This window comes from Sphaeramia orbicularis, chromosome 12 (genome assembly GCF_902148855.1).
Source record: "Sphaeramia orbicularis chromosome 12, fSphaOr1.1, whole genome shotgun sequence".
Classification (NCBI taxonomy): Eukaryota; Metazoa; Chordata; class Actinopteri; order Kurtiformes; family Apogonidae; genus Sphaeramia; species Sphaeramia orbicularis.
In genome coordinates, this window is record NC_043968.1 from 72147235 (window position 1) to 72174174 (window position 26940).

The 26940-nt window shown below is 38.7% G+C and overlaps 1 protein-coding gene across 4 annotated transcripts in view; it reads right to left on the reverse strand.

The window, feature by feature from the left end:
- Positions 1-71: 71 nt before the first annotated feature.
- The window catches only part of rnf34b (ring finger protein 34b), a 38436-nt gene continuing 11567 nt past the window's right edge, over positions 72-26940 (reverse strand). Inside the window, exons 2-8 of one of the 4 annotated variants that reach the window (XM_030151135.1) lie at positions 13026-13244; positions 7522-8034; positions 4750-4812; positions 3693-3894; positions 3577-3600; positions 2946-2987; positions 72-415 (exon numbers count right to left, since the gene is read on the reverse strand). In XM_030151135.1, the coding sequence (XP_030006995.1) occupies positions 231-415; positions 2946-2987; positions 3577-3600; positions 3693-3894; positions 4750-4812; positions 7522-8034; positions 13026-13244 (1248 nt within the window). In that variant the 3' untranslated portion in view covers positions 72-230. Of the gene's footprint in view, positions 416-2945; positions 2988-3576; positions 3601-3692; positions 3895-4749; positions 4813-7506; positions 8035-13025; positions 13245-26940 lie in introns of all 4 variants that reach the window. The other 3 variants (XM_030151134.1, XM_030151138.1, XM_030151137.1) reach the window with 3 other exon arrangements.

Sequence of the window (26940 nt, forward strand, 5' to 3'; positions counted from 1 at the left end):
CTGATGATGATCTACCAGGAAGAGGGATTGGAACATGAGTTAGTAGAGACAAACAAACAAACAAACAAACAAACAAACAAACAAACAAACAAACAGTGTTAGGCCAAAGTCTGGTTTCAAGGACCAGGACAAAGCTTCCACCTGCTGCACCATCAGGCTAAAGTCATGCACAGCAGTTGGCCTTCAGTCACAACTCAGGGTTGAGATCACGTGCGCCCGTCCACATATGTTTAAGACTTGAAGACATGCACCGCCCGTACCACGTACTGCCTGCAGATGGGGCACTCGCTCATTCTTTTTCCACATTTGGTGCATGTTACCATGTGACCACATTCCAGCAACACACAGTCGATGATGGCGTCCATGCAGATGCGACACAGGTTTTCATCAGAGGCCAGCTGAGCTTTCACACCATCTGTGTTGGAAATGTTCAAAGTTACTTTCAGTTACTGTGGGTCAGATGCAGTGGAGGGTTGTGTTATATCACTTCATGACTAGGGCGATGCACCAAATATCAACATTTCCCATCATTAATGAGTCATCATGAGTGGAGAAAACCGTAAATCCTCTCTTCTATCTCACCCACTAGTAATGTGGACCAGTAACTACTCACATGTAACACCCTGAAGTAATCCAACAAAAGACATTACTAAAAATCTGTGACTACAAAGGGGTTACAGGGAGTCTCAAAAACCACTTTTCTCTTCAGATCATTGTGTTATTTAAACCAGTTAATCTCCAAATGGTAATAGCCCCCCCAAAAAAATTTCAGCAAAATCCGTCAATGTTTGACCCCACCACCACCACCACCACCACACAGTATGAAGGGCCCGTCAAAAAACGGCAAAAATGCTCATTTTAATCCAGAAAATTACATATAATGAGGTCTTAAGTGTCCACAAATTGCTTTTTCTGGTAATATCAGCTTCATAGGTTATTGTATCAGGTGATATATAACACTGGTCTACAATTTTTTAGAAATGATTTGCTTCAGAGATTAAATGTGCTAAATGTTACGTATTTTAATAAGATTAATTGGAAAATAAATGACAAAAGTGCCGGTTTGCTGATGTTTTCAAGGTATATGATTCAGTGTTATTACACATATATATTAGTTTATGTACATTTATATAATAGTTTTATAAATCTTTCACTAAATAGAACCTGTAAAGTGAATGTATTCTAATGTGCAGACAGTGTTTTGAAGTAGATCTTGTAGCTCTGAGACAAATATTCCTTTTGAGTCAAACCCATTCTCCTGTTAATTCTTGAATTTCACATTTTGACCCAAGGCTGTATCTTGGAAAGTTCAGCCAACCAGCATTTTTGACTTGATTTTTCTTTCAGTGACTCTCATGTGGTAAAATTTCATTACTTTTATTCTGGAAGCATTTTCCTTGTAGACCAGTGTAAGTGAAAATAAGGTGATTTTAAGATAAAATAACTCAATTATAGGCTAAAAACTTGAAATAGAAAGAAGTTCAGAACAGTAAATCTAGTTGAAAACAATGTCTATTTTCTAAACTTTCTAGCTTTCCTCTAGTGAATCCTGCAGGTTTGGGCTTGGCCTGCAGTGGTCTTGCCATGGCTGCTTTGGTTTCTATTGGTACTTCTTTATCAAAGAGACTTAGTACCGCAAGAGACTCAGTCAGGTACCACATGTGACACAGAATGGATGTCTTTACTTTAGGCACTTTAGTACCCATTTTAAGCATGGTAATGCATTTAAGAACAGCCTTTTTTGGTGTTTTTTGATGTTTTTTGATGGGCCCTTCATACTTTGTGGTGGGGGAAGGGGTCAAACGTTGACGGATTTTGCTGACATTTTTTGGGGGGGCTATTATCATGTTGGAGATCAACTGGTTTAAATAACACCGTGATCTGAAGAGAAAAGTGATTTTTGAGACGCCCTAAGGGCTTACCACCTGCTTTTGACTGATGCCCAATCTATAATTCAACCCTTCTTACTGCACTTTAAAAACAGGTACCTCTGGGGTTAATTCTCCTGTCAGTGCATACCCACGGTACTGATGAAGATCTGGAGTTGGTCCCAGAGGCCTTCAATGGCAGCTCACTGCTGCTCAAGTGTGTGCTAATGCTAATGCTAATGCTAATGCTAGGTACTGTGTGTATTATAGGCAAAATGCAGAGACCAAATTTCCCTATGAGGATAATAAAGTGAGTTAACCTTTAGAAAATGTCTCAACTTCTGTGGAAATGGGGTTTGTACATTTGGCTCTGGATGGTCATCAACAGAAAGCCTGCTTCCCCGACCCATCTGATTAGTAAGTCTACTAAAATGAGCCTACAGTTATGTCAACAAGAGTGTCTCCACATGGGATGGGTTTGCGGTTGTATAATATAGAGCTGCAACCGATTAATCGACTCAAAGTGATCCAAAAAATAATTCAACTACAATTCTCCTGAATCAAAGCTTTGTTTCCTTCATTTCTCTGTTGTTAAACATTGGTTCCACTGTTGTGTTTCATACAGACGCTTATTGTGACGCACAAAGAAGCTTCAATTCAGGAAAACTGCAATACAACATTTCCCTTCAATCGACTCGAGTTGATTAATCGAATCGGGACTTTTTGCATTGACTTCACGCACCTGGTCGATTAATGGGTTGCAGCTCTAGTACAATATGAGGCTCATCAGGAGGTAACAGCTTTCAGAAACCACATTAATGATGGGATGAGGCTGTCCTTCACAATAAAACAAAATGAAGCAAGTTGGAAAAGAAACATCAGTGACAGAAGGTAAAGATGATTCAAGTGACTGTACTATGAAAATCATGAATGCTTTAAAGGATCATGTGGGTATAAAATGGCTGTAGCATGCCTTTACTGTTTATTTCCACCAAATTCTATTTGCAATGTGAGCATGTGTTCACAGGAATGATGGAAAGGATGTTGTTGAAATGACTTTTCATAAAAACATCTTACCTCCAACTCCACTGTTGCAGAGAGGTGGAGGATATGCAACCACTTCATTTATAGATATAAGTGGATAATAATAAAATAAAAGAATAATAAAGAAAATCTATTAGTTACAGTGAAACCGACAAAGCAGAAATCCATGTTTTTTAAAACAATTCACTGGATTAAAACCAAAGTTCAAAAAGGTTGGATATTGACAAATTGACAATTACCTTATTTTTTCCTTAAATTATTTTATTTTATTTTATAAATATAAATATTTGATATGTTTTGTTCTTTGTCATAAACAAAATGTAAGTTTAAAATATGCAAATCTGTACTTTTTAAATTACATTTTATCTAACTTTTTTTGATTTTGGAGTTGGAAATCTTGAAAGAATAGAATAAGCTATATTGTCATTGCAAAATACCATTGTACAGGGCAACGGAATTTGGTTTTACGTTTACGTAAGGAGCGCAAGTAAAACCCACACATCAATTATACAGTCCAGAATAAAAATATAAATATGAAGCAGTCAAGTAAAAAGACAACGCAAGTATAAAAAACAGTCATACATATGTTCATATGATTAGAACAATCTGTATCCATGTCATATAAGAGACCAACAAAGATGAAAAAAGAAATGACAATCATTACCTGCAGTTATGCTCACATTTTCCACTGAAAGGAGAAGAAATGGAGAGAACGTTGTAGAAGAACATAAACAGAATAAAGTAAATGTCAGCATGTGTCAGATGTGGAGAACCACTCACTGGATTTCCTGTTCTGCTGGTTTTCTCTGTAGAGTCGATGCACTCGCTCCAGCAGCTCCCACTTCTCACAGCAGCCCGAGAAATTGACAAAGTTCCTCGCAAGAATCTCTTTTAGCTGACGGACGGACAGGTTTTCTATGGCCTCCTCATTGTCCAGGTCGGACAGCGACGCTCGGATCCTCCTCTGAGTCGCTGGACTCACCTACGGTTCACATGGAACAAATCCACACTAAGACACTGAGTCACAGCCTCATGTGCACAGTTCATTCACACATGGTATCGAACTGTCAGCATCTGATTATCAGATAAAATTACAAAAGAGCAAAGGAAACTGACTAAAGTATGACAGTTCAACATGCAAATACCAACAAATGAAAGTAAAGTGAAATGATGAAAAAAGTTTAAACCTGTCCATTAAAAACTTTGAAGACAATCTCACAGTGTTTATTCTGACAGAAGATAAATTAACTCTTTCCTTAATGAAAGCTGATTATTATTCCTACTTTAACCCTTTCATGCATGAGTTATGAGAGCCTTAGTTGACATTTTTGTCCTGAGTGTTTTTATTCCTCTTTAGGCATGAAAAAAATCAATGCAATTGATAATTTTTTAAATGAACCCATTTTTCATGCAGTTACAAAAATGTCCACTCAGCTGGACACCATGTGTTTAATTTTTCAAGCAAACAAACATGTATTTAAAACCATCATCAGAAAGTGATATACTGTGTGAAAACTATGAAATAAAAACATTTTTAATGCTGCTAATCTGATGTTATCTCACATTTTAACATACTCTAATACTAGTTATTACTTACTTCATGAAGATTATATGCAAAAAAAAAAACAACAACTTTTTGTTTAAGAAAACTGTTAATTACAAACTGTTAACAATTAGCAATTGATTTATACTCAAACATGTTAATGCAGATCAGGTTAATCAAGAACAGCACAGTTACAGTAATGGTATGAATTGAAACCCATGTATATACATGAGAACATCTGTAGAATAATAGTGAGCAGTATGCATGAAAGGGTTAAGCCAATAAATGTCGCACCTCTATCATATTTTCAGTGGGTTCCAGGTTCAGGAGGGATGCTGTCGGGGTATCCTCATGCTCCTGTGGGACAAAACAGTTCAGTATATTATAAACTTTTTAAATATTTTACTAATCTCATGCCTTAACTGATTAAAACAAAATGGTTAAGCTTTTATCGTTAATTATCATCCCCACACTTTCTAAGCAATGTGACCAATATGTACTCAGATAGTATGAAAACACGACCTTCAACAAAACATCCATCGACATCGTCCTCTAGAAAAAGAAAAGAACAGAGATGCTGTTTGTCTTCCTGTCTATTCCTGCAGATCAGTCATAAAACCATCACTGTTCCTGGATGAAGACGTGTTCAAGTGGATCTGGTATCATACTGGTGTGAGACACTTTTACCAAAATCAGACTCATCACAAACCAGAACGTGACCTGACACACACACAAAAATACAATAAACCTCTAGAACCAGATGTTCCTTCGACTAGTAATAGTATAATGATAATAATAATAATATCAGATTGGCTTTATAAAGTACTTCTCTTTTGTGCGAGCTCAAAGCACTTCCATTGAATCCATTATTCACTGACTCCACATTCACCCCCTGCTGGTGTAAACTACATCTGTATTCTTACAAAACTAATAAAAAGCACTTTAAGACCATGTAGTTCCACCAAGATGAGACAAACCTGGTAAACGTATTATTTAAAAGTCTTGAAGCTCTATGAAATATGAAATCTAAGACAAAGATGCATCACATACACAGTGATAGAAGTCCAGATATAGTTTCATTTTAGTCGATGGAGAAAGACTTTGAGTATTATTAATAAAACACCTTTTTTAAATGAAACTAGACTTAAAATAATAATATACACTATAATCCTCCTGGTAGAAGACATCTTTTCAATCTTACAACTGATTGAAATTGAAAGCTTTTAAGTGAACATAGTGGACAGGGATATTCATGGATGTAGTGTTCGTGTTGTTGGGTTTAACGCTGTGGGAGTTTCCAACCCCAGTCTGTTACATAACAGGCTCAGCCCATAAAACCAACCTAAAAAGGCAAACGGCTTAAGCTGATTCACAGGCTCCTCTGAAAGCAACCAACCAAACACATCTGTTTACAGCTGGAACACACACTCACCTGACTGTGTTTATCGGTGTTGTGTTTACCTGACTGTGTTTACCTGTGTGTGTGTGTGTGTGTGTGTTTACCTGTGTGTGTGTTTGCCTGACTGTGTTTACCTGTGTGTGTGTTTACCTGACTGTGTTTACCTGACTGTGTTTACCTGTGTGTGTGTGTGTGTGTGTGTTTACCTGTGTGTGTGTTTGCCTGACTGTGTTTACCTGTGTGTGTGTTTACCTGACTGTGTTTACCTGACTGTGTTTACCTGTGTGTGTGTTTACCTGTGTGTGTGTTTACCTGACTGTGTTTACCTGTGTGTGTGTTTACCTGACTGTGTTTACCTGTGTGTGTGTTTACCTGACTGTGTTTACCTGTGTGTGTGTTTACCTGTGTGTGTGTTTACCTGTGTGTGTGTTTACCTGTGTGTGTGTTTACCTGACTGTGTTTACCTGTGTGTGTGTTTACCTGTGTGTGTGTTTACCTGTGTGTGTGTTTACCTGACTGTGTTTACCTGACTGTGTTTACCTGACTGTGTTTACCTGTGTGTGTGTTTACCTAACTGTGTTTACCTGTGTGTGTTTATCTGTCTGTGTGTACCTGTCTGTGTGTACCTGTGTTGTTGTTTGTTTGCTCCTGGAGGATTCTGTTGGGTTTCTGTAAATTGGCTTAGAGTCTGGTTTAGACCAACTCTATATGTAAAGTGTCATGAGAAAACTTTTGTTATGATTTGGCGCTATATAAATAAAATTTTATTTGATTTGTGTTGTGTTTACCTGTCTGCGTTTACCTGTGTTGTGTTTACCTGTGTGTGTTTACCTGTGTGTGTGTGTGTGTGTGTGTGTACCTGTCTGCGTTTACCTGTGTGTGTGTTTACCTGTGTGTGTACCTGTGTTGTTTACCTGTGTTGTGTTTACCTGTGTTGTGTTTACCTGTTTTGTATTTACCTGTGTTGTGTTTACCTGTGTGTGTGTGTGTGTGTGTACCTGTCTGCGTTTACCTGTGTGTGTGTGTGTGTGTGTGTACCTGTCTGCGTTTACCTGTGTGTGTTTACCTGTGTGTGTGTGTGTGTGTGTGTACCTGTGTTGTTTACCTGTGTTGTGTTTACCTGTGTTGTGTACCTGTGTTGTGTTTACCTGTGTGTGTGTTTACCTGTGTGTGTGTGTGTGTGTGTACCTGTCTGCGTTTACCTGTGTGTGTGTGTGTGTGTGTGTGTGTGTACCTGTCTGCGTTTACCTGTGTGTGTTTACCTGTGTGTGTGTGTGTGTGTGTGTGTACCTGTGTTGTTTACCTGTGTTGTGTTTACCTGTGTTGCGTTTACCTGTGTTGTGTACCTGTGTTGTGTACCTGTGTTGTTTACCTGTGTGTGCGTTTACCTGTTTTGTGTTTACCTGTGTTGTGTACCTGTGTTGCGTTTACCTGTGTTGTGTTTACCTGTGTTGTGTACCTGTGTTGTTTACCTGTGTGTGCGTTTACCTGTTTTGTGTTTACCTGTGTTGTGTACCTGTGTTGCGTTTACCTGTGTTGTGTACCTGTGTTGTGTACCTGTGTTGCGTTTACCTGTGTTGTGTACCTGTGTTGTGTACCTGTGTTGCGTTTACCTGTGTTGTGTACCTGTGTTGTGTACCTGTGTTGTGTACCTGTGTTGCTCTCACCTGGTTGCTGGTCCCTGAGCTGCTGCTGGGGCTGATCACTTCCCCCTGTGACGCCGACAGCAGTGACTGTTCAGAGTTGGATCTGGTGGCGCAGACGGGCGAGGCTGCTTCAGACTGAGGGAGTAAATGCTCATTGTCTATGTCGTCTCCCCCTTCATCATCCCCCTCCTCTTCCTCTTCCTCCTCCTCCTCCTCGTGCGTCGTCTCTTCCTCCTCCTCCTCCTCATCGTCGTCGTCCTCCTCCTCCTCCTCTTCCACCACTGCTCCGGGGGTGTGTCCTGCTCCCTGGTGACACAACACCAGGTCCACCAGGTCTTCCTTCTCCCTGCACGTGTCGGTGGGGATGTTCCTCAGCAGTAGGTACTGGCGCAGGTCTTTGACTCGGAGCTGCATGAGCCGAGGCCTCTGGAAGGCAGTTCCTCGCAGCAGGTGGCAGGTGGTGCAGCAGCGCAGGTTCTCCTGAAGCACCGAGCACAGGGCGCAAAAGCTCTTCTTACAATCACAACAGATGTGCTGTTGAGGAGGAAAAACACCAGCAAATATTCAGTTTCCAAACCATCCTCAGAGTCCTTTTTAGGGATGTAACGATTACCACTTTAACGATAAACTGGGGTAAAATTGCAGACAGTTAGTATTACCGTTTAAATTCTAATTATCATGATAACTGTGTTTGATTACCGCACTTTCAGGGGACAAAAACCCCATGTAAAGATCTGCTTTTATGTCAAATATTTGAGTATAGTTTTTATTTATTACAATTTTGATTTTATATGCCTAATATTTGCAACCAATATTCACTTTTAAAGTCTTTGAAAAGGTTTGTTAAGCATCTTTGTGTTATATATACAATAAAGTATGTTTATGTTTATGTTTACGCATTTGGCAGACGCTTTTTTCCAAAGCGACTTACAGGGGAAAACCAGTATATAAAGTATATAAAGTATATACATTTTTCAAATCGGATTGTATTTTTTTTTTGTGTTTTCTGGCCTTTTATGTTGATATAGTATGTTAAAAAGAAAAAAAATAATAGGCAGATGAGATAGATGAAGTTGTGCTGAAAAAAAAAGATACTAAACATGGGTATAGTAAACATTTCTTTATATAGTATATACAGGCAAAATCAAAAGTGCTGGAAAACAGCCAAAATAGACTCAGATCCCTAAGGGTTTATACTTGAATGTTTCTGCCAACAGAAGGTACATTGTGACTTTTATTTTATTTGTTTTTTTTTTAATACAACTTGGTTAAATTATTTCAGTGTGTGTATAAGTACTTTTCGAACATTTTGAGCACAATTTCAATAATATTGCAATAATAATGAAAACTGTGATAATTTTGGTCACAATAACCGTGATATGAAATTTCCATGTCGTTACATCCCTAGTCCTTTCATGTCATCTCTGTATCTGTTAAAAGTAGGCTGATTTGTTTTCCGCATGTAAAACTATTAACTCTGAATGCTAATTTTCATCAATAAGTTAAACATCTGCTGAAAGGGTATTGATTGCTTCGAGATAGGGGAGCAAAAATGGAATAAATGACTGCACTGACGACACTGCAAATGCAAGTTAATGACAGAAACATCGGTTTAATTTGCTGTGAATGTAACCGAGGGAATTATTACCCAGGGGGCACAGACAGTCTGCCCTAATGAGTAATGTTTCTGAGCTTTGGTTGGAATTTATTTACATATTTTATATATATTTTAAGTCTTCCCAGTTAAATAGAGCATCACACACTGGACTGGGCTGCCGTTAGCTTTGACTATAGCATGAGTTACCCATCACACTGTTTCAATGAGCTTAAAGAATGTTCCAACATGTATTTTTGTCCAGAGTTTCATTGATTTTTCACCAACATCCTGTACTGACTATGAAAATATCACACCACTGTCATAAGCCTTTTCCAGCACAACCCAAAGATCTCTCAATGGGATTAGGTCTGGACTCTGGTGGCCAATCCGTCGGTAAAACTGGTGAAACTGGTTTGTCCCTGTGTTCCCTGAACTACTCATATTCCATTACAACAGGGGTGTCAAACTAATTTTAGTTCAAGGGTCACATCCTGATAAATTTGATCTGCAGTGGGCCGAACCAGTAAAATAATAACATAATAATATATAAATAATGTCAACTCCAAACTTTTCTCTATGTTTAAAAGTGAAAAAAGTAAATTTACATTATGAAAAGGTTTACATCTACAAAAACTACCCTTTCAAACAATGTGAATAACATGAACAAACTGAAAAAATAAGTGTAATTTAACAATATTCTGCCTCAGTTTATCATAAACACATGTACATAATAACTTTCAGATCACAGTGGATCTACAAACACACAAAACATTTAATAACAGGCAGACTATTGTTAAAATTACACTTACTTCTCTTAAGACATTTCAGGTTGTTCATATTTGTTCACATTATTCACATTTTTTGTGAAATTCTACTTTGTTTTAGTGTAAATACATGAAAATTTTTAGATTTACAAAGAGAAACATTTGGAGTTGTCATTATTTATATGTTATTATGATAGTATTTTACTGATTTGACCCACTTCTGAATGTGAATGCGAACCTAAACTAAAAGGATTGTTAATATCTTTAGTGTAATTTTTGCATTTGACAAATTCATCCAAAGGGCCAGACTGGACCCTTTGGTGGGCCAGATTTGGCCCCCGGGCCACATGTTTGACACCTGTGCATTCCAGAAACATCCAGTGTCATTTAGTATTAGCAGGTTTTCAGCCTTTTAGGCACAAATCCTCACTGAACCTGGACTGAACCCCAGATCTGATCGTTTTCCCCACAGACACTGGTCATGATGGGGAAACACTCTGTCCACTTTTCTTCTCACCCTGTTGGGCCCAAGACTCAAACTAAATACATCTGAACTCACCAACCTTTTTTCTTTGCTCCAGAGTCCAATTTTTATGGCCTTTATTTCCACGACTAGACGGACTGTCTGACATCGTCTCCACAACAACAGGGCTTCCAACAAACGCCCTCCCTCTTTAGAGTCATATTTGTTTTGTTTATTCTGGGATTTCAGGTTAAAGGGAAATTAACTGGTCTACACTCAAACACAGAATGAATCTCAAATCCAGAACCACTGTGGATTCATCAGGTGACCTTGTCCCACTACAGAGACACATGACTCAGCCTAAAACAGAGTACACACATGAGGAATTTCTAAATCTGAAGAGATTTTTTATCTATTACAGACCCCACACATGAAGTTAAAAAAAAATCAGGCATTTAACAGTTTTGAGGGTACTGTGTGTGGGGTGTGTTCCGATAATCTCAACACAACATCCCACACACATAACAATTCTGTCCCACCACCGATCTAGAATCTAGTCCTCCAAGTCAGAAATCTTGAGTGATCAAACAAAAACGAAGAAGAAAAAACATTGCACGCAACATGGAAGAAGACATATGAGAGGAGGGAATGATGGTGTTCTTGGGACTACTTTTGATGGAAAAATCCTGAAATTTCTGAGCTCAACCGAACTTTATGTTTCAGGTCGACCATGCTTATTTTATTTATGCCTCTTCCTTGTTCCTCAGTCAGCTCGCTTCTTGATTGGCTGCATTCCATTCCACGTCACAATTCATGGAGTCATGGGCTTTCCCCACACACACGAAGATTTTTGGTTGTAAATTTTGAACAAGTTTAATATTTACCATTGTCTGGCCCGACCCTTTTTATCGGGACACATTCACTCATAACACACCTCAGACCACAGGATAATCTATAGGATAATCTTATAAAACAAAAGATAATCTGGCGTTTGCTGTCCGTGGTCGGGAAGGGGGAAAATCGGGACAAAAACAGCCCTATTATCTTTATGTGTGTACCCCGCTTAAGCAGTGTTTCCGCTGGCAAGGTTTTGCCGTGGCGGTGCACCACGGCAAAATCCTTGCTACCACACCATACATTTGATACAAAAAAATCAATAATAGGCCAACACATTAGACTATGCATATAAAAGTCTTGAATTTAAAATTTTGAGGTTTTACAACACAACAGTGGTTGCAGTGGTAGCGTCTTCCATCTTTATGGGTTGGTTCTGCTGCCTGTCACTACTGGATCAACTCCCCATTTGTACATGCTCCACAGTAACTCTACTTGGACAAACTGACCAAAATGCATTGCCAGAGACGTTCAGAGCCATTCTGCACTGCAGATGACAATGTCATTGAGTGTATCGTGACTCAATAATTAATACAATTTTCATTATTAAATGTTATTATTAAATTATTAAATGCCGTTGTTGTTGTCTTTCCTTAAAAATGCAGAATGGAAACCAACAAACCCCAAGAGATCAGTTCCACAGTAAACACTGCTAAGGTACAAATATTCTTGAGTTTTACACATTGGATCTTTAAAAGCCCCGACGCCCATGGACCAGGGTGTGTTGAAGGGACACTACACTACGTAGACTTCATGCCTTGTTTGTGTTGTTTCATCCCTGTTTCAGTATATAAAGTACTAATATTAAACTACTAATAGAGCAAAGTCATAAAGTACTAATATTATGATACCATTATTGTTATTTTTAAGAACAGAGTATGTCATTATTTACTTTGTGAGACATATTTCAGTTGAAATCATTTGTGAATGCGTAAGTAGCTGTCATCTGTTTTTTATTTTAAGTGAATTCTTGGGTAAAGGTTAAACATTAACTGGTTAAAGCTTTTCAAATGTTTTTTCTTAATTTAATTCATCTATTTACCCATAAAAAAATGTGGGTCTTTGAATTATATATCAGGCTGAGTGAGCAATCCAAAGATGTAAAATGAATGCAGTTTGTTTTGAAGTTCTCTCATCTTTGAGCTCAGTCACTTTCAAGGAAAGAATAAAGAAAAGTGGGAAACTGCGCAACTGGTGGTAATGTTTGACATTTTAGAGATTCAACACTGTTTCATGATACTGAGTAGTTGACTGGCACTTCAAATAGGGAGGAAAGGACGTTAACCATGCCTATAAACATTTTCTTATCACTGATTCACAAATGTGCTCTGGTCCACGAGGAGTGCATTTCCATCACAACATGTTCCCCTTCAATCATTGATAGTTGATCATGTGTGTATGTATGCATGTGTGTGTGTGTGTGTGTGATACCATCGTCTGAGATGAGGCTCTAACTCTGCAGACTTTCATTGACCTCTGTACTCCAGTCTACTGTCTGATTGTCACATACACACACTCTGACATTTAACAGTTGGATGCACTTTGAAAATTCCCTGTTAAGAAAGTGACTGCGCACAACCATCCCATAATACTTCAGCTGGGCTAACTAAACACAGACCGTTAAGGATTACTCAAGGCTTCAGTCTGCAAGTCCATTTTAATACAGGCCTGAACCTCTATCAACCACCTGCATGGGGACAGTGGACAAACACATGGACATGTCCTGGTCTTCTGTCATTAATACTACTGTCCACTGGTTTGTGTCCGAAATGTAAACAAGTCCACTGTCTCTCACTTATGTGTTTACCTTCCGTCTGAAGACAGAGAAGGCCAGTCCACAGGCCTTGCACAGCTGTCCAGCGCTCCCTGAGCTGGTGGGGGGGTAGGTCGAGTACCCGGCGCTGGGGGCAAAGCGGAACGGACCCGCCCCCGCCCCAAAACCCGGCTGCTGTGTTCGCACGGTGCCTGTGCCCATCACCTCATTCAACAGGCCACAGCAGGATGCCCACATGGACGACGCCCCCGCCTGCCGAGACAAACACATTTACAGACCAGGGTTATAACCAGGTCTAATATATGAAGGACAAGTATTTAACATTTACAGACCAGGGTTATAACCAGGTCTAATATATGAAGGACAAGTATTTAACATTTACAGACCAGGGTTATAACCAGGTCTAATATATGAAGGACAAGTATTTAACATTTACAGACCAGGGTTATAACCAGGTCTAATATATGAAGGACAAGTATCTAACAATTACAGACCAGGGTTATAACCAGGTCTAATATATGAAGGACAAGTATTTAACATTCACAGACCAGGGTTATAACCAGGTCTAATATATGAAAGACAAGTATTTAACATTCACAGACCAGGGTTATAACCAGGTCTAATATATGAAAGACAAGTATTTAACATTCACAGACCAGGGTTATAACCAGGTCTAATATATGAAGGACAAGTATTTAACATTTACAGACCAGGGTTATAACCAGGTCTAATATATGAAAGACAAGTATTTAACATTCACAGACCAGGGTTATAACCAGGTCTAATATATGAAGGACACGTATTTAACATTCACAGACCAGGGTTATAACCAGGTCTAATATATGAAAGACAAGTATTTAACATTTACAGACCAGGGTTATAACCAGGTCTAATATATGAAGGACAAGTGTTTAACATTTACAGACCAGGGTTATAACCAGGTCTAATATATGAAAGACAAGTATTTAACATTCACAGACCAGGGTTATAACCAGGTCTAATATATGAAGGACAAGTATTTAACATTCACAGACCAGGGTTACAACCAGGTCTAATATATGAAGAACAAGTATTTAACATTTACAGACCAGGGTTATAACCAGGTCTAATATATGAAAGACAAGTATCTAACAATTACAGACCAGGGTTATAACCAGGTCTAATATATGAAGGACAAGTATTTAACATTCACAGACCAGGGTTATAACCAGGTCTAATATATGAAGGACAAGTATTTAACATTCACAGACCAGGGTTATAACCAGGTCTAATATATGAAGGACAAGTATCTAACAATTACAGACCAGGGTTATAACCAGGTCTAATATATGAAGGACAAGTATCTAACATTTACAGACCAGGGTTATAACCAGGTCTAATATATGAAGGACACGTATTTAACATTCACAGACCAGGGTTATAACCAGGTCTAATATATGAAGGACAAGTATCTAACAATTACAGACCAGGGTTATAACCAGGTCTAATATATGAAGGACAAGTATTTAACATTTACAGACCAGGGTTATAACCAGGTCTAATATATGAAGGACAAGTATTTAACATTTACAGACCAGGGTTATAACCAGGTCTAATATATGAAGGACAAGTATCTAACATTCACAGACCAGGGTTATAACCAGGTCTAATATATGAAAGACAAGTATTTAAAATTCACAGACCAGGGTTATAACCAGGTCTAATATATGAAAGACACGTATTTAACATTCACAGACCAGGGTTATAACCAGGTCTAATATATGAAGGACAAGTATTTAACATTTACAGACCAGGGTTATAACCAGGTCTAATATATGAAGGACAAGTATTTAACATTCACAGACCAGGGTTATAACCAGGTCTAATATATGAAGGACAAGTATCTAACATTTACAGACCAGGGTTATAACCAGGTCTAATATATGAAGTACAAGTATTTAACATTTACAGACCAGGGTTATAACCAGGTCTAATATATGAAGGACAAGTATTTAACATTCACAGACCAGGGTTATAACCAGGTCTAATATATGAAGGACAAGTATCTAACAATTACAGACCAGGGTTATAACCAGGTCTAATATATGAAAGACAAGTATTTAACATTCACAGACCAGGGTTATAACCAGGTCTAATATATGAAGGACAAGTATTTAACATTCACAGACCAGGGTTATAACCAGGTCTAATATATGAAGGACAAGTATTTAACATTCACAGACCAGGGTTATAACCAGGTCTAATATATGAAGGACAAGTATCTAACAATTACAGACCAGGGTTATAACCAGGTCTAATATATGAAGGACAAGTATTTAATATTTACAGACCAGGGTTATAACCAGGTCTAATATATGAAGGACAAGTATCTAACATTCACAGACCAGGGTTATAACCAGGTCTAATATATGAAGGACAAGTATCTAACATTCACAGACCAGGGTTATAACCAGGTCTAATATATGAAAGACAAGTATTTAACATTCACAGACCAGGGTTATAACCAGGTCTAATATATGAAGGACAAGTATTTAACATTCACAGACCAGGGTTATAACCAGGTCTAATATATGAAGGACAAGTATTTAACATTCACAGACCAGGGTTATAACCAGGTCTAATATATGAAGGACAAGTATCTAACAATTACAGACCAGGGTTATAACCAGGTCTAATATATGAAGGACAAGTATTTAACATTTACAGACCAGGGTTATAACCAGGTCTAATATATGAAGGACACGTATTTAACATTTACAGACCAGAGTTATAACCAGGTCTAATATATGAAGGACAAGTATTTAACATTTACAGACCAGGGTTATAACCAGGTCTAATATATGAAAGACAAGTATTTAACATTCACAGACCAGGGTTATAACCAGGTCTAATATATGAAAGACAAGTATTTAACATTCACAGACCAGGGTTATAACCAGGTCTAATATAGGAAGGACAAGTATCTAACAATTACAGACCAGGGTTATAACCAGGTCTAATATATGAAGGACAAGTATTTAACATTCACAGACCAGGGTTATAACCAGGTCTAATATATGAAAGACAAGTATTTAACATTCACAGACCAGGGTTATAACCAGGTCTAATATATGAAAGACAAGTATTTAACATTCACAGACCAGGGTTATAACCAGGTCTAATATATGAAGGACAAGTATTTAACATTCACAGACCAGGGTTATAACCAGGTCTAATATATGAAGGACAAGTATCTAACAATTACAGACCAGGGTTATAACCAGGTCTAATATATGAAGGACACGTATTTAACATTCACAGACCAGGGTTATAACCAGGTCTAATATATGAAGGACAAGTATCTAACAATTACAGACCAGGGTTATAACCAGGTCTAATATATGAAGGACAAGTATCTAACATTCACAGACCAGGGTTATAACCAGGTCTAATATATGAAGGACAAGTATCTAACATTCACAGACCAGGGTTATAACCAGGTCTAATATATGAAAGACAAGTATCTAACAATTACAGACCAGGGTTATAACCAGGTCTAATATATGAAGGACAAGTATTTAACATTCACAGACCAGGGTTATAACCAGGTCTAATATATGAAGTACAAGTATTTAACATTCACAGACCAGGGTTATAACCAGGTCTAATATATGAAGGACAAGTATTTAACATTCACAGACCAGGGTTATAACCAGGTCTAATATATGAAGGACAAGTATCTAACATTCACAGACCAGGGTTATAACCAGGTCTAATATATGAAGGACAAGTATCTAACATTCACAGACCAGGGTTATAACCATGGCCCAAATTCCACAAGGTTTCCTATAAATTATTTGTTTTATTTAATACATTTACATAATGTAAAACTTCAGCTTCATTAAGTTTCAGCAACACAACATGAAATCCCCAGATAAGTTTATTAAGAAATGTGTGTTATCACTGCATAAAACATTTATACAGGGTGGGGAAGCAAAATTTACAATTTTTTGAGGCAGGGATTGAAAGACAGTGTATGACCAATTAGTTTATTGAAAGTCATGAGAATTTATTTGCCACAAGAAAATTGACATAATAGAAAATGTTTTTATTCTATGTGTCCTCCTTCTTTCTCAATAACTGCCTTCACACGCTTCCTGAAACTTGCGCAAGTGTTCCTCAAATATTCAGGTGACAACTTCTCCCATTCTTCTTTAATAGTATCTTCCAGACTTTCTCGTAATAGTTTTGCTCATAGTCATTCTCTTCTTTACATTATAAACAGTCTTTATGGACACTCCAACTATTTTTGAAATCTCCTTTGGTGTGACGAGTGCATTCAGCAAATCACACACTCTTTGACGTTTGCTTTCCTGATTACTCATATGGGCAAAAGTTTCTGAAACGGTATGGATAATAGTGTTAGGTATGATTATGACATCAATATATGTTTGGTTTCAAAACAATTGACGCAGTGCCTGCTGAGAAAAAACAACTAAATGTTCATTGTAAATTTTGCTTCCCCACCCTGTAGAATATTATAGTAACTGTAATTATGCTCAAAGGTAGGAAGCTGACAATTAATTGATATTCAAATAAATGCACTTAATAACATTGACTACAGAACAAGTACAATGATTTTTAATTCTAACAGTTTATGAGTTTAACTATGCAGAGGAGCCACGAATTGACACAGAATTTAAAATAATATAGAATCACTTACATTTCTATTTTTTGCCTTTGAATAGAAATCGACTTTGATAGAAAGTGCATTACTGAATTATACTATATTATTATTATTAAATAGCTATATATTATATGTTTACCGAACTATAAGACTTATAGTTCAGTCTTAATTTTTTTGGGTCTACCACTTGACTTCTTTGTTCCATCACCCTCAGGACATTTTAAGAAATTCAAAATGACTGTCTTAATGGGTCGAACGTCAGCAGCGATGGCATGTGGCCAGAGGCTTTGCTTATGCAGCTCAACAATCCGACCACATTCAAAGAGAGAACGCTTTTTTGCCTTTACCATCAGGGGGTCATGACTGTGAATACCTGACAGAAAATGACACTGAATCCACATTTCTGAGCAGATTTTGGCTTTTAAAGGCTGTGGTCCTAACCTTTTGATCAGCTGAGGAACAGCCTATTACAGTTTGATTGTTGTTTTCAATAAACTGCTTACTCCAATTATTTTTGGTCTCAGTCCCATTTCTTCTTTTCTGCATTTTTGAAACTCTACTTAGAAGCTTCTTAAGATTCAACAGTGCAAAATGTAAATTCTTGCAATTTTTCAACTGGTCTTAAAAATTTTGATCAGGGGTGTATAAATAAATAAATAAATAAACACACAATTTTAAAAAAGGGGTTTAAGCGTATGACAGGTTAAGACAGAAAATGAATGGAAAACACAGGAAGGAAGAGTGAGAGGGGAATGACAGAATCCTGTTAAAGATGTTATAAATCAGGGGTGTCAAACTCATTTTAGTTCAGGGGCCACATTCAGCCTAATACAATATAAAGTGGGCCAGACCAGTAAAATAATATAAATAATAGGATAATAACTTTTGAGTGAAAAAAGCAAAATTCCGTAATGAAAATTTACATCTATGAATTGTACTCAAACATAACATGAACAAATATGAACAACCTGTAAATATTAAGAAAAATAAGTGCAATGTTAACAATATTACGCGTTAGTTTATCATTTATACATGTGAATCACAACTTAGAGATCACAGTGGATTTACAAATACACAAAACAGTTAATAACAAGGAGAATATTATTAAAATTCCTCATACTTCTCTTAAGAGATTTCAGATATTCACTTTTTTTTTATAAAAAGCTAGTCTGTAAATGTAAATATTCTTGTGTAATTTTACTTTTTTTACACTAAAACAAAGAGAAAAATTTGCAGTTTTCATAATTTATAGGTTATTATGATAGGATTTTACTGGTCTGATCATTTTTAGATTGAAATGACCTAAAATGATTTTAACATCCTTGATTGTTAATATCTTCAGTGTCATTTTTACATTTCACAAATTCATTCCAAGGGCCGAACTGGACCCTTTGGCGGGCTGGATTTGTCCCCCGGGCTGCAAGTTTGACACCTGTGTTATAAATAATTAGACAGAAGTGGACTGTAAAGCTCCTAATAATGTTCTCCAAAGCTCTAGTTTTACTGGCTCAGTAAATTAATTATTTTGAACATTTTCTTAAACATTTTTTTATGATGCTTCTGTGTAAGTCCTGCATAAGTCTCTTCAGATAGTACAGTTCTAACTAACCCCCCACCACCACCCCCACCCCCCCACAGTCAGTCTGACGTGTCGGCCAACCATAAGACTGACAGCATTTGGGGGTGGGGGGGCTGCAGAATCCGTGGCTGACATGAGCATAATGTAAATGGTCTTTGGTCCGTGACTTGAACCAGAGCACAATGGGATTCCCAGGCTGATGCTCCGTCTATTCTTAAACCAACCACTGTTACGACAGTCGGCCTGTGCTCTGACCTCATCCATCTGCTCAGGGATTTGTTATGTAACGCAGCATCGACGCGCTATATGTGAGACTACAACCACAGAGATAAAGGTCTGCACCGAGAGCACCCGTTTTACACAAGTACAACTTCGTACAGTAGATATTTAACGACTCCTGTCACTGTTATTTTTCTGATTGCCAAAGGTGACTTTTTGCTGTATTTTATGTCTCATTTTACATTTGAATTACATTGATCAAAACAATCAAACAAAACAAATCCTTATGGTTTTAGGATATTGAGGAAGTGGATATGGAGCATTTTCCCCTGAAAACTATAATGATTATTAAATTACTTGAATGTCAGCCATCACCAATTATTATTTATTTATTTGTATGAATCAATTGAATGATAATTGAGTCATACTAATTCAAATTTTCTCATTTTACCTTCTTAAACATCTACACCTTATGTATTGTTTTCTGGTTTCTTTGTCCTTTGACAGCAAACTGAATATTTTTGGCCTGTGGACAAAAAAACACAACAAAAAAACAACAAAAAACACACACATCGAAGCCTCCTGTTGTGAGACAATATCACTAACCACAGGACCACCATGGTGCACAGGTGTATACATTTACAAAAAAGCTTAAAACACACCTGGAAGGATCTGCCTGTAGCTTAAAGTTATTTTGACGTTTACTTTGTAATTTAGATTCAGCCTCCATTGTACCACAGTCCACAAACCCAGTCGTCAGGAAACCACCCTAATCTGGCTTTAAGCCAGTAGGGCAGATTCTACTGATAAACAAGGGACAAGTGTAAACATCACATGTACTGTGTTGTTTTGTTTGTTGATTCATTTCTTTTTTCAAGTTATTTCATTTATATTTTGTCTCCAGTGAAGGTTTTTGTCACTGTGGTCACAGAGATAAGGTAAGGTAAGGTAAGGTAAGGTGAGGTAAGACAAGACAAGACAAGACAAGACAAGACAAGACAAGATAAGATAAGATAAGATAAGATAAGATAAGATAAGATAAGATAAGATAAGATAAGATAAGATAAGATAAGATAAGATAAGATAAGATAAGATAAGATAAGATAAGATAAGACAAGATAAGATAAGATAAGATAAGATAAGATAAGATAAGATAAGATAAGATAAGACAAGACTTAATTTATCCCACCATGGGAACATTTCACAGTTAACAGAAACAACATTCAACAAGCGAGTGCAGAGAAAAAGACAGGTAGAAAAAAAAAGAGTAAAAAATGAAAATATAAACAGAAAAATTTGAAATCTGGTATTTCTATAAATATTTCTTTAAAAATAGAATGGCTGTTGAAACACCACTAGGAGAGAAATGCAGTAAAAACTAAAATACACGTTTTATTTATTTGATTTAAACCTTCTAAGATACAAATAATTTTTGTTTTGTCTTTTTTTTGTTTTGTTTTGTTTTGTTCCTGTTTTGTTCTGCTTTGTTTCATTTTGTTTTCATTCTGTCTGTGTGTAAATTTGTTGATATGAACCTATCTGATGTGATACTTCAGTTTGTTGTCTTTTGAGTATTTATAATGTAAGTCTTATGACTGTATGTTGAATGTCTATGTGTCCAATAAATAATAAGTAAAAAAAAAAACAAGCTCTAAGATACAGTCAAACACACACACACACACACACACACACACATATACATACATACTAGGCCTGTAACGGTACACGTACCGAACCGAACCGTTTTGGTACACACCTGTTCGGTTCGGCACACAGCTGTACCGAAACGGCACAGTATGTTGACAAAAAGAAAAAGGAACGAAAGATGTCGTTTAATGCGGAACTTTAAATTCGCCATATTAACATATTAAAGGACACGCACATTGACCCAAAATACCAAATAGCAGCTGATATAAGGTAAAAAAAAATAAAAAATAAAAAAAATAAATGATGTGAACCTGGAAGGAAGAGACTGAAGACATATATACATACATACATATATATACATACATACATATATATATATATATATATATATATATATATATATATATATATATATATATTAGGCCTGTAACGGTACACAAAAAATTATTTTTCGGTTCGGTACGTTTTCGGTTTTCAAAGCCACGGTTCGGTTTTTTTCGGTTCGGTACGGGAAGAAAGAAAACCCCTCAAAATGTCTTTAATACATTTATGAATTTTTTAACATTTTTCCCCCAATTTTTGGACACAATAGAATATAGAAAAACAGGAATAATATAATTCTGCTGCTATAAATCAAATAGAAAATAAAATAAATTATTAATATGACTAAATGTATTTTAAACATTAGTATTGCACTTTTCTCTGACAGGTAGTTTTGAACAAACAAGAAAAATCTAATCACAGTTCTGTCAGTTCACAATCTGCAGAAAAATATCAGCAAAAAAAATTCTGCATGAAGTGCAACATTAACAGGAGGGTAAACTGGTATTCTGTTTAAACAAACTGAAGAGCAACATTGACAACAAACTGAACCAAATTATTTATTTTAGGACAGAGAATAAACTGTTTAGGACACTGTGTGTACTTGTGTGTATGTGTGTGTGTGTGTGTGTGTGTGTGTGTGTGTGTGTGTGTGTGTGTGTGTGTGTGTGTGTTTGAGTGTGCGCGCGCGCATGGAACGTACGATTTGTCTGGGGGATGGTTTGTTTGTTGTTTTTTTGTTTTGTTTTTTTTGGTCGGAGCCGGGGGGTGGGGGGGTGCGGTCCGGTCCATAACTAACGTAACTAACGCTGGCGTGAAACGAAAGTGAAACTTTATTTTTATATACTGTCAGTGGCCAACTCCGAGTTTTATTCCTCTGTTATACAGCGTGCATGAGAGAGAGAGAGAGAGAGAGAGAGAGAGAGAGAGAGCTAGTGTGTTTTAGAACTACCGTAGTTCCTAGGGGCCAAACAACGTCCGTCTTATCGACGTCTCTTTCCTCGTTGTTGTCTTTCACCGGGACCTGAAGTGATCCAAACTGGACTGTACTGATGGTGGAGGGTCTTCAGTCTCTTCCTTCCAGGTTCACATCATTTTTTTTTTTTACCTTATTTCAGCTGCTATTTGGTATTTTGGGTCAATGTGCGTGTCCTTTAATATGTCCGTGTGAAACTTGCGCGAATTTAAAGTTCCGCATTAAACGACATCTTTCGTTCCTTTTTCTTTTTGTCAACATACTGTGCCGTTTCGGTACAGCTGTGTGCCGAACCGAACAGGTGTGTACCGAAACGGTTCGGTTCGGTACGTGTACCGTTACAGGCCTAATACATACTGTTATGCCCAGCTCGTATGAGAGCATAACAAAAGAAGGGAAGGTCCGCACAGTGACAATTAAAGGTAATGTATTTTAATAAAGATAAGCAAATCAAACTTACTCAGGTCAAAAAATCAGTAATCAGTGGTGAAGTGTAGGATGTGTGGATGCATGTGAGAACAAAGAAACCAGAAGAACCAAACAAACAAAACCAAAAATCAGACGGCCATGCTGGGAACCCCAGGTGTCATCAGGCAGGCAGGAGGGAGAGAGCCATTTTGGTTTCCAGCACACTTATATAGGGTCTGGCCAGGTGTGCCAAACGAGCAGGGTGGAGCCAACCAGAGCTAAAATGGAGGAAAACAAGGAGAACCACAGGCAAAATGGCCGACGGCCATCACACCCCCCCCCCCATAAACACAAGACCCCACTAACAGGGTCTTAGTGTAGCATCAACAAGGTGCCCTAGAGAGTGCATCAGCCATTACATTATCACTACCTTTAATGTGACAAACATTCAGTGTGTAAGGCTGTAAAAATAACAGCCATCTCATAAGCCTACTATTGGCATTGTGCATGCTATTCAAAAATGTAAGTGGGTTATGATCAGTGTATACAGTCACCGGCTGTGAGGACCCAACATACACCTCAAAAAACTTTAAAGCCCAAATTAAAGCCAGAGTCTCTTTCTCGATCACTGAATAGTGCAACTGGTGACGATTAAACTTACGAGAGAAGAAGCACACAGGATGGTCAAGTCCCCCCTCCCCTTCCTGGAGGAGCACTGCCCCAGCTCCCACATCACTCGCATCCACCTGGATCTTAAAAGGTTTATGGAAGACTGGAGCTGCAAGCACTGGAGTGGAGCATATCAAAGTTTTCGCACCTTCAAAAGCATCTTGACAGGAGGATGACCAGACGAAAGGTGTATTCTTCTTCAGCAGGTTAGTCAGCGGAGCAACCACAGTGGAGAAGTTGGGACAAAAGCTGCGGTAATACCCCACTAACCCGAGGAACCTCATCAGCTCTTTTTTGGATGCAGGCACTGGATAGTGAAGCATAGCCTCCACCTTAGCCTGCACCGGACGGACTTCCCCCTGACCAACCACTTTGCCCAGATAGGTAACTGTTGCTTTAGCAAACTCACACTTTGCCAAATTAACAGTTAAGTTTGCCTGTGTCAACCTGTCGAACACTGCCCCCAGCCGCTGAACATGAGCTTCCCATGTGTCACTGAACACTATCACATCATCCAAATAAGCTGAACACCCTTCCAACCCAGCTAAGACTTGATTCATAAGACGTTGAAATGTGGCTGGAGCGTTTCGGAGGCCAAATGGCATTACAGAATAGGAAAACAGACCCCACGGTGTAATAAAGGAAGAAATCTCCTTGGCCCTGGCTGTCAGTGGCACTTGCCAATACCCTTTCAGAAGGTCCAGCTTGGTCACAAATTTTGCCCCACCCACCTGATCAATGCAATCCTCAATCCGAGGAAGAGGGTAACAATCAGGCTTGGTGACTGCATTAACTTTTTTGAAATCAGTGCAGAACCTGTCTGACCCATCTGCTTTATTTGCTAATAGACATGGAGAAGCCCATCCTGAACATGATGGCTCAGCCAACCCATGCTGCAACAAATACTTCACCTCCCTCTCCATACGCTCTCGATTCCCCACTGGCATCCTGTAAGCACGCTGCCTTACTGGCAGGGCATCCCCCACCTCTATGTCATGCTCAATCAGGTTGGTGCGGGTTGGTGTATCTGAAAAGATAGACAAGTGAGATGAGATCAACTGTACTAGATCCTGTTGCTGAGTCCCTGCCAGATGATTAAACTGACTGGGTAGATGGTCTAAATACTCTGAATTTTTAAGCTTCCCAGTCAAAATAGGATCAGAGGGTACATCAAAATCATCTGAAAACCCAGCCCCAACTGCGGCCACTGACTTAGTCTCAACCCCATCCACAGTCAGCAGACCATCCTCCTTTCTGTTTGAGGGAGAAAAATAAGGCTTCAACAAATTTACATGACACCACTGCACTTTCTTCCTTCTGTCAGGTGTAATAATCAAGTAGTCCCGGTCAGACACCCTGCTCTTCACAACAGGAATGGGATAGAGTGGAGCTGGCTTGATCTTCTGATTGGGCTTCCCTGTCAACTGACATGTGTTACAGGTTTTACAGTATGCAGCAACATCCTTCTTCAGACGAGGCCAGAAGAAGTGGCGAAGCACCTTATCATAAGTTTTCTTCACCCCAAGATGGCCTCCCACACCATCATGAGAAGTGCTTAACACCAGATCTCTGAACCTTAAAGGAACCACAACTTGAACCACACCATCAATTTGCACTCCCGCTACAACTCTGATCCACTTCCTCAACAGTAGACCATCACTAAGAACATAACCCCCTGAGGCATTTCTGAGTCTATTCTCTGAACCAACCAGTTCAAACAAAGGTTTCAGAGTGGTATCCACTGCCTGCTCTTTAACCCACTCCTCTCTAGAGACTTCAGGTAAAAGGACAGAAAAATTACACAAATCCTTTGCTTCTGTAAGACCTGCTTGAGAACACTGGCTCTGCTTTGACATAGCCTTACTCTGGGCCCTAGTTACCACACCGGAAGAAAAAACTGTAGAGTGCTCTTTAGCACTCTCTGCAGGATCTCTAGACCCTTGCCAGACTGAACCCTCATATCTCCCTGGTGGACCATTTTTCCAAATCCTAGCCCCTGCTAAATCATTCCCTAGGATGATGTGCACACCCTTAATGGGCAACTGAGGACGGACGGCCATGTCAACTTCCCCACACACCAATTCAGAGTCTAAATGAAAATGATGTACAGGAACCCACAGTGGAACCATCCCCACACCAAGGACAGGAGCTTTAGCCCCAGTAGCTGTACTGGCTGAAAATGGCAGAATACCAGTCAAGATTAGACTCTGAGAGGCACCCGAGTCCCTCAAAACCTTAACAGGAACTTTTCCCTGTCCCATCAAAGACACAAAACCATCAGAGACGAAAGGAGCATACAAGTCATCTATAGGCTCAGATGGTAGAGACTTTGGTGGAGGAACAGTTGTGGGCCTTGTAATATGAAATGTAGATGAAATCAAGCCAGCTGGCTTCACATATACACTAGAAACCACAGATTTTTGACCAACCCCACTCAGAGGACACTCCCCTTTCCAATGTCCCTTGTTCCTACAAACATGGCAGGTTTTGACTGGATCAAACTTGCCATCTGTACCAGGAACTTGTCTACCCCCCACCTGAGAAACTTCATGACTTTCTGAAGGCTTACTAGGCCTAGGCCTCAAACTCCCCCTCCACTGTCCCTCTCGATGACCCTGACCAATTGTGGAATGACTGCCATGTGTTAAAACATATTCATCTGCCAAAACCGCAGCTTCCGCAGCTGTTGTAACCTTCTTTTCAGTGATATAAGTAGCTATATGGGCTGGCACTGAACCCTTAAACTGTTCCAACACAATCAGATTACAAAGACCTTCATATGTATCCACTCCTGAGGCTGAACACCAACGATTGAAATGGGTTGAAATGTCCTGAACAAATTCAACATGAGTCTGCTGATCCCTTCTCTTCCAGTTCCTAAACCGTTGCCTATAGGCCTCAGGCACTAGTTCATAGGCCTTAAGGACTGCAGCCTTAACCTTAGCATAATTGGCACCTTCAACAGGACTAAGGGCAGAAAAAGCTCTCTGGGCCTTCCCTGTTAAGATACACTGCGGCATTAAAGTTTGGTGGGTATCAGACCACCCCCTACTACTTGCTACCCGCTCAAACAGCGCAAAAAATGTGTCAGGGTCCTTCTCATCAAATTTTGGCAGCAAACGTAGACTCTCAGCCACATCAAATCCACGATGCCCCCCTGCAGCCTCACCTCTACCTTCCATCTGCAGCTCCAACCTCAGCCGCTCCAACAGAAGTCGTTCCTTCTCCAAAGCAACTTCAGCCTTCAGCTTCTCCTGCTGTAGCTGAAACTGGAACCTCTCCCTTTCCAATTTAGCCTTTTCCTTCTCCATCTGAAGACACTGATCAAAAGACCAATTCTCATTAACAACACCTGGAGTTTCCTGAACAACTGGAGCTTGAACCACCGCCTCCAAAAGCTGAGCGGAGACCGCTAACCCCTCAACAATACCCCGAAGCTCCGCCTTTTTTGGCACCTTCTCTG